The sequence below is a fragment of the Podarcis vaucheri genome, assembly GCF_965113315.1.
Source record: "Podarcis vaucheri genome assembly, chromosome: 12".
Lineage (NCBI taxonomy): Eukaryota > Metazoa > Chordata > Lepidosauria > Squamata > Lacertidae > Podarcis > Podarcis vaucheri.
In genome coordinates, this window is record NC_138750.1 from 62,380,847 (window position 1) to 62,389,543 (window position 8,697).

The following is an 8,697-nucleotide window of genomic DNA, read 5'->3' on the forward strand; positions in this document are numbered from 1 at the left end:
TGAGCATCTCTTCCAGCCCTTTTAAAAGACAGGTTGTATTCCTACATCACAAAGTTTAGCACAGGGAGGCGGAGCCTGCTGCCCTCCAGGTGGGGGGCTCCAGGGTCCCATTGGCCCCAACTGGCATGATGAGGAAGATCAGGGATCATGAAGCCCAACAACACCAGGAGGACCAAAGGCTCTTACCACAATGGTGTGGAAGACATCTTGGATGTTGCCATGCTTTCATTTCCTTTTACTCTTAATTTTAATGTTTTTAATCGGTAATAAAAGGATAGTTCTTGGAAAGTGTCTATAGATTTTACCGTAATCTAGCAGTATAAAAATTTTGGTAATGAACTGAATGAATAAATCTTCCAAAACCAGGTCAGTGAACTGGCTCAGTTAGAAGAGTGACCACTTTTTAGGAATAATTAAAGAGCCTTTCAGCACTTTAAAGGTTAATTACCGTATTTTTTGCACCATAACACTCACTTTTTTCCTCCTAAAAAAGTAAGGGGAAATGTCTGTGCGTGTTATGGAGGGAATGCCTACGGGTGGCATGCCTACGGATTTTCCTCCTCTAAAAACTACGTGCGTGTTATGGTTGGGTGCGTGTTATAGAGCGAAAAATACGGTCAATTGGATTGGGGACAGAGATAACCTGTTCCAGAGCCCCAGACATTTCCCATCCTGGATATCTTGGAAGAAATTCACAGCCATGCAAGCAATGCACTAATTCTCACTTTTATGCTATCTTAGGGGAAGGGATTTCCAAAGACCATTCCCAGCATTACTTCCTAAGCCCAAGCCCACCTGATCACCCTGCAGCAACCTCCCCCCATCCCTGCCATGTTGGCAGGGGCTGATGGGAGTTGTAGTCCAAAACATCATGGAGGGCACAAACTTGGCAAAGGCTGTTGTACAGGTGATGATGATTTTTTAAGGCTCAGAGTCCTTCTTTGTTCAATTCTTTTGCCCTTAATACTTGCATATTAGCCAGAGACATTCCATGAACCACATCCTCCAGCTTGTAGAAGGTCTGGAAGACGGTTGAGGATACCGAGTGGCACTCAAAATAGCGCCTCAGTGTGGCCAGACTCTCCATGACTTCTGCATTGGAAGGGCAGGGCAAGTTCTCCGCCTTCTCTTCCTCTGCAGCTGCACAGGCTGGTTCTTGAACCCCTTGGAGCATTTCAGCACCCTCCTGGTCTCCAAAACACTCCAGCTCCTCATCAACCAGCACAAACTGTTCAAATTGTTGCCGGTCCTTGAACCCCAGGGCTTGGACCACGTCCATGGGAGGAGCTGGGATGCGGAGAGCCAAGCCAAAGCCCGCAGCTTGGAAACAGCTTGTGATGGTCTGTGGAGAGACATCTAACCAGGCTTGGACTATCATATGAACAGCATCCAAAAGAGTCAGGTGCTTTGAGAGTTTGCTTGCAGGAACGGGGGATCTGCTGTCAAGCACGGCAAGGAGGCGAAGAAGCATCCTCCTCCGGTAGTGGCATTTGAAGTTTTGGAACAGCCCATGCTCAAGAGGATGGATCCGGGAAGAGCCAGGAGGCATGAAAACCATCTTGGTATGAGAGAGCTCAGTGTCAGGATGCGCCGCACATGGGACCAAAAACAGCACCACGCTCCTCTCTGTTCGTTTCATGTCCTCGTTGAATTTCTGGAGCCACTCAGTGAAGATGGCCGCTGTCATCCATGCCTTGCTATCAGCTCTGTAGGTGACCGGCAGCAGGTCCTCCCTGTCAACCCCTTGAAAGCCAAATGGCCTTCGTGCCTTGCCGACGATCAAGGCGTCCCTCTTGTCTGAAGCATCCAGATTGGTGCAGAGCAAGACAGTGAGCTGGTCCTTGGCTCCCTCTCCGCTGTCCCAAGCTAGGCCTTCTGGGGTAGCTCGAAACAGGATGCCAGCCTCCCCGCAGGCGTAGATGTCACGGGGGTCGTATTTGTTTAGGATGTAGGGCAGGACGTTGTTTTCCCAGCCCTCATCCTCCAGATCCTCGCTGTTCTCTTTCTCCTCCGGAGGTCTTCCATGCGCCGCTTTCTGCCTGGCTTTGAAACCACGCAACCAGCCCAGGCCTGCCTCCAGCTCTGGCTTCCTCCTGAACATCTTGGAGAGATCTCCAGCCTTCTCTTGCAAATGCATCCCATTGGCAGGGGTGCTGGACACACACCTGTGCTCAAACCACTGGAGAAGGGCCACCTCACCAGCCATGGTCTTCTCCTCTAGCTTGCGCTTGCGCCCTGGGTTGCCGTTCTTGCACCACTCGGCCAGGATGCGCTCTTTGTTCTTGATGATGCGGCAGATCTGGGGCTGGGAGACCCCAAACCTCTTGGCCAGTTCGCTCTGGGAGACCTTGGGCCCTTCCAGCATCTCCAGCACCCGGACCTTCTCTTGCAGGGAGAGCTCCTTCCGTTCTTTCCTCTGCACGACAGTCTCGCTCGACAGAGGTGAAACCCTCTTCCTGCAGCTGGTGTGGTTGCTGGCATTCCCTGCCGGGCAGGCTCCCTGACCAGTGGCGAGAGCAACATGCTCCATCAAGCTCCTCCCGCAGTCCCCGCAGATGTATGAGCATTGCCCGGTGTGGTTCAGACCGTGCTTTTCTAACTCTGCCTTTTGGGCAAAGTTCTTCCCACATTCCAAGCACCAGTGGGGCATCTCTCCCATCGGAGCTCTGCAGATCCCAAAGGCAGGCGCACTGGGGCCACATCCCACTCTGTGGTCCATCACCAGACCCTCCTCACTGCCTGCTCTGGAGTCAGGCTGCCCTGGTTCCAAGTGGTTTTGCCCGCGTGCAGGAGGACTGAGTCCATTCTCTCCACCTTTTTCAGGTGAGGCATTGGCAGGAGGCAAGACCTCCTGCCTCTTTCGATACATCTCTGGTTCCTCTTCCTCCTTCACTCTTTTTGGATGCCGGTCCAATCCTGGAAAAGAAAAAACGCAGAGAAGGTTAACTGAGTGACCAAAGGAAGTGTAATGGACTTCTATATGTTCTTCTATCTAACAGACCACCCTTCACCAGGTGACCTCCATATGTTTGGGACTACAACTCTCATCAGGCCTAACTAGCATGGGGGTCCTTTGGTCAGACTGGGCACTGCCAAGAAGAACCCTGAAGTCAACATCCTGAAATCTTTCAGACAGAGGACTTGTATTATTTCTGCTTTTCAGATTACAGTCATACCTCGGGTTACAGACACTTCAGGTTGCATTTTTTCGGGTTGCGGACCGCCGAAACCCGGAAGGGGTTACTTCCGGGTTTCGGCGGTCACGCATGCGCAGAAGTGCTAAATCATGCTCTGCGCATGTGCAGAAGCGCCAAAATGCAACCCGCGAGTGTGCAGATGCACTGCTGCGGGTTGCAAACGTGCATCCCGCACGGATCACGTTCGCAACCCGAGCCTCCACTGTATCTGCAGATAGGCAAAATCCTGCTTAAATGGGGGAAAGTGTGGGGTGGGACTTGGATAAGAAGGGCATCATTGGGATGCTGCAAAACAAGGTGAGCACTGAACAGCTTCGTGGTCACACTAAATTCCCCTGTGAAGAATCCCCTCTTGAGAAGAAGGACAAGAATACAAGGAGAGTCTGCAAGGTCAAGCCAATAGCCCACGTAGTCCAGAATCCTGTTCTCACAGTGGTTAACCAGATGTCCAGTATGAGGAACCCCCAAGCAGGATTTGATTACAAGAACAACTTTCCCCTTTTGCAGTTTCCAGGGACTGGTATTCAGAAGCATTGCTGTATCCAACTGTGGAGGCAAAACAGAGACTTCCTGGCTTGTAGGCATGGGGATATTTTAGAAGGTGCAGGGCAGATGCCAGTGGAGGCTCTGTTTGCATGACGGGAGCCTGGCAGGTATGAGAGAGTATGCCTTGCTGGACCCACATTTGAACCTTTAAGCCAGTCCTACTCTGGTAGAAGGGATGCGGGGGGCGCTGTGGGTTAAACCACAGAGCCTACTATTTCCCGATCAGAAGGTTGGCGGTTCGAATCCCCGTGACGGGGTGAGCTCCCGTTGCTTGGTCCCTGCTCCTGCCAACCTAGCAGTTCGAAAGCACGTCAAAGTGCAAGTAGATAAATAGGTACCCCTCTGGCGGGAAGGTAAATGGCGTTTCCGTACGCTGCTCTGGCTTAGTCATGCTGGCCACATGACCTGGAAGCTGTATGCCGGCTCCCTCGGCTAGTAAAGCGAAATGAGTGCCGCAACCCCAGAGTTGGTCACGACTGGACCTAATGGTCAGGGGTCCCTTTACCTTTACTCTGGTGGAATTTGGTGCTCCCCCTCTGTTCCCTTCTTCCACCAGTCAAGGTTGCATCATGCTGCATAGCTGAGTGACAGGGCTAGCAAACATCTCCGCCCATTTGCAAGGCAGCAGAAATGCTTTCGTGCAAGAGTTGCCGGTTCCCCCACCCCAATTTGCGGCTAATGGGACTGGGCAAAAGCAATTTTCATTTGCACAGAACTTTTTTTGTGGTGAGGTGCATTGAAAGAATCCTTCTCCTCCTCCTCCTCCTCCTCCTCCTCCTGAGGAACCACCCAGAAACTCACTCCTCAACCCCATGCATGTGTCCACCGAGTTGTTGCTTCCAAGTAGGTGAGTGGAAATCACTCTCTACAAGGGTACTCTACTCTCTCCCTTTTCTCTTTTTTGCTGCAGCTGTGAAAACAGCTTCCAGGACTAAAAGTCCCCAATCCCCGCATCTAAAATGAATCCCTCAAGCTCTCCGCATGCAGCTCTCTGAGCCATCCTTACCTGAATCTGTATCCAGTGGAACCTGGTCTTTTTGAGCCATCCTTCGCCAAGCCGAGATGGAGCCCCCACCACTGCTGCTCTGAGTATCCTCGCAGCACCCAGAGGCTTCAGAACTAATGCTGGTAGCAAGAGAGGATGCAGGGAGGAGAGAAAGGCTGAGGATGGAGGATGCTGGAAGGACCAGAGTCCGAGCATCTCCCGGAGAGGGAGGCGAGCGCAAGGCTGCTCCCACTCCACCAAAAAGTCACAGGGCAGGAGAGGGTAGAGGCCTGTTTGCTCAGCTTCTCCCACCCAGCAAATCTCCCCACCGCCAGCCCCATCCTGTCTGCCTGCTCTATGTTCATCTCACCAATTGGTGCTGTGCCTTTCTGTTTAGGATTTCTTCTTGGCCTGGATTGGACAAGGGATCCCTCCAATGGGCAGCAATGGAGCTAGAGGAGAGAGAGAGAGAGAGAGAGAGAGGGAGGGAGAGAGAGAACAATGGTTCATTGGAAAAAACCAACAGCGATATCCCCAGCAAGAGCGAGACAGCCTTTCCTGACGCAGCATCCCCACAGACTGGGGCAGGAGGGTGCTGGAAGAGGACTAGGATGGGAATCGCTCCTCCCCACAGGCAAATTGCCAGGGCTGCAAAAGCAAGACTATTTGCATTTCTCAAAACCAGGGGAGGCCTGGTAGGGGAGGCCACTCCACGACCCCACCTGCCTCTTTCACGGGCTGCTGCGGCCGAGACTGGGCACAAAGGAAATCTGTCAGGAAATTTAGAACCAAGGTTATCACCACTAGCTCAGTACTGTATATTGTCAACACTGAATGACAGCAGCTCTATGGGATTTCAGGTTGCGGGAACATTCCTAGCTCTATCTGAAGCTGCTACTGGGGCATTTTGCATATAAAACTGGTTTGTTGTGGCACTTACCTGCCCCCCCCTTTAAGATTGTAGTCCTCATGATAGAGAATAATGAGCCAATTTAAATAGGGACACAGGAAGCTCCTTTATATCAAGTCACGTCCTTATTTACACCAGTGGTTCCCAAACTTTTTCCAGCTACTGCCCCCTTGGTTCCATAAACTCACACCCAGTTCTCCCCTATGCTATATAAAAAGAATGCATCATTCGTAATAGCGGTTTGCACAGCCCGCTAAGGAAAAACGCTAAGGAAGATAACGCTAATCTAGAACGCTAAGGAAGCTAACAGCACGATGAAATTCAAAACACAGACAATTAATTGCACATTTATTCAAAACCCAATTAAAACCATTTAGCTTGATCCAGTGACACCAGCTTTTCAAAGTCTCCGTGTGACTCTTAGTCTCAAGGTTGTGGGTTCAAATTAAAGAAATTTAATTAATTTAATTAATAATAAAAATAAAAACCAAGGGAAGGAAATGTAGTAAAACATCCCTCTCACCTACTCTAAAAAGCTATAGGTAGCCCTTAATTTATTAACTGTTATTTATTGTTTCAACCACCAAGATTGTATCAATCACAGTGTGTGTGTGTGTGTGTGTGTGTGTGTGTGTGAGAGAGAGAGAGAGAGAGAGAGAGAGAGAGTGCCAGAGTTTGTGGGTGCAAGACACACATAATTCCTGGATTTAGCAAGTGTTTGGAGTATTAATCTGGGCTGCCAGATGCTGAATTTAACAGTGTCAAAATACAAACCAAACAACTTTTCCTGCTCAGAAAATCTCTTGGGATAAGAGCCATCATGGAGGACAAAAGGAAGGTGATTAGCAAAGCAAATACAGTTGTACCTTAGTTCTCAAACTTAATCCGTACCAGAAGTCCGTTTCAAAACCAAGTGTTCCAAAACCAAGGCGCGCTTTCCCATAGAAAGTAATGCAAAATGGATTAATCCGTTCCAGACTTTTCAAAACAATCCCTAAAACAGCAATTTAACATGAAAGTTACTATCCAATGAGACCATTGATCCATAAAATGAAGGCAATAATCAATGTACTGTGCTATAAGTTTGAGGAAGCCTGATCTAAATCCATTTGCACATGTTGGCATGCAACCAGTCCATGCAGAATGTAGGCACCCTATATATAGAAATGAGCAAACCGGTGATATTTTAGGGAGCAGGCAAGCAGGCGGGGCCCATGACTTACATCACAGGAGCCTACACAACACAAAACACTGTTGCTTTTATTTTATTTGCTTTTTATTTTATATTTTGGAAATGCACATCCAGGTTTTTTCCCCTTTAAATTTTTTGGGCTGGCCTCCAAAAGAGTGGGGCCCTAAGCTATAGCTTGTTTAGCTTATACATGAATCCGGCACTGTATCCTATATTATTCTAATGGTGGTAACAATAACTTCACGGCCTAGGACCCTCGTACCTACGGGACCGCCTCTCACGGTATGCCCCATGGAGGACCTTAAGGTCCATAAATAGCAACACCCTAGAGGTCCCGGGCCCTAAGGAAGTCAGATTAACCTCAACCAGAGCCAGGGCCTTTTCAACACTGGCCCCGGCCTGGTGGAACACTGTCTTATGAGACCAGGGCCCTGCAGGATCTGATTTCTTTCCGCAGGGCCTGTAAGACAGAGTTGTTCCGCCTGGCCTTTGGCTCGGAGCCAACTTGATCCCCTTCCCCTCTATCCTTTTCCCTTTCTCCTCCTGTGAAGAGGCTGCATCTTAATGTTTTAATGTTGTACTTTAATCTTGTTTTTTAAATTGTATTTTAATCAACATGTTTTTATTATTGGTTGCTAGCCACCCTGAGCCTGGTCTTGGCTGGGGAGGGCGGGGTATAAATAAAAGTTATTATTATTATCAGAGTCTTTTAAAAATATTTTAATTAAGATAGATAAGGATATGGTGAAAATACATAACTGAACATAAACATAGATTGGAAATGGCTGTGTATAGTGAATACTTATCTACTTTTAAAATTCTCATTCTTGATCTTATTTCTTGCTTTTCTTCATCTTCTTCTTGTTCTTTTCTTTTATATTTTACCTTTCATTTCTTTTCTTTATTGTGAATATTGTTTTGTAGAGGGGTAAATAATTGTAAATATGAGAAGAGGTAAAATGTTTTCTAGGCAGATGAAGGTAATGGACTACATGGAAATGGCAGAAATGACTGGCAGAATTCGAGATCAGGGAGAAGAGGTGGTGGAAGAAGATTGGAAGAAATTTAAAGACTACTTGCAGAAATACTGTAGAATTATTGAATGTTAAAGGGATGTTGGATTGAAAATAAGTGGCATTGGTAAAAAGATCAATAAGAATATGTAAATATGGATTGATAATGGTGGAAAATACATATCTATAATAGGTTAAGACGTTGAGCAAGGACAAATGATAGAGGGTAAGGACTTGCTGAATTTAATATCTGAACTGGAATACAAAAAGGGAGGTGTGAGGAGGTCAGGAAACTAGTAAATGAAGTACAAGATATGAAAATATTGGTGTGTGTTTTTTTCTTCTTTTTTTGTTAACTGTTTTCTATTTTGCATTTTTTATGTGTTTTGTTTTTGTATCTTTGTAGTTCTTTTTTCTTCTATTAGGGTTATTCTTTGTTCTTATTTTTTATGTTTAAACTTTGAAACTTTTTATTGTCTTTAAAACTTCAATAAATATTACTTTAAAAATAATAATAAAATGTTTTCTAATTTTCTCTTGGTTACATGTATTTTCCTTTTTTTGTGTATTTGTATTTTTTCTAAATTGTAATCAGTAAAATTAATGAATTATGTATTATGTATTATGTATTATTATTATTATGTATTATGTATTATTATTATGTATTATTATTATTATTATTATTATTATTATTATTATTATTATTATTATTATTATTATTATTAACAACCAGGTCTCCCCCGCCCGGCTCTTCCCCCGCCTACCTCCCCGCAGCGTCGCCCACGGCCTCCGGCCGCCAGGTGTCGCTGCGGCACCTGCCTTCTCCTCCTCCGCCCCTGGGCGGCGCTCTCTCC

At 46.9% G+C, this 8,697-nt stretch overlaps 1 protein-coding gene across 2 annotated transcripts; it reads right to left on the reverse strand.

Moving 5' to 3' along the window:
- Window positions 1–646: 646 nt before the first annotated feature.
- On the reverse strand, window positions 647–7,661 carry LOC309515466 (tigger transposable element-derived protein 3-like). 2 transcript variants are annotated; one of them, XM_082193258.1, is made up of 3 exons: window positions 7,641–7,661; window positions 4,750–5,180; window positions 647–2,916 (listed from the first exon to the last, which is right to left on the reverse strand). In XM_082193258.1, exons 2-3 carry the CDS (start codon window positions 4,787–4,789, stop codon window positions 929–931), a joined length of 2,028 nt encoding a protein of 675 aa, XP_082049384.1. In that variant the 5' UTR covers window positions 4,790–5,180; window positions 7,641–7,661; the 3' UTR covers window positions 647–928. The 2 variants fall into 2 exon arrangements, with proteins under 2 accessions (XP_082049384.1, XP_082049383.1); XM_082193257.1 differs by lacking the exon at window positions 7,641–7,661 and adding an exon at window positions 6,505–7,317.
- Between the last annotated feature and the right edge of the window lie 1,036 nt (window positions 7,662–8,697).

Coding starts and splice junctions, on each gene's coding strand:
- LOC309515466 (XM_082193258.1), bottom strand. CDS start 4,789: ATGGCTCAAAAAGACCAGGTTCCACTGGATACAGATTCAG. Junction 2,917..4,749: donor TCCACTGGATACAGATTCAG/GTAAGGATGGCT, acceptor TTTCTTTTCCAG/GATTGGACCGGCATCCAAAA.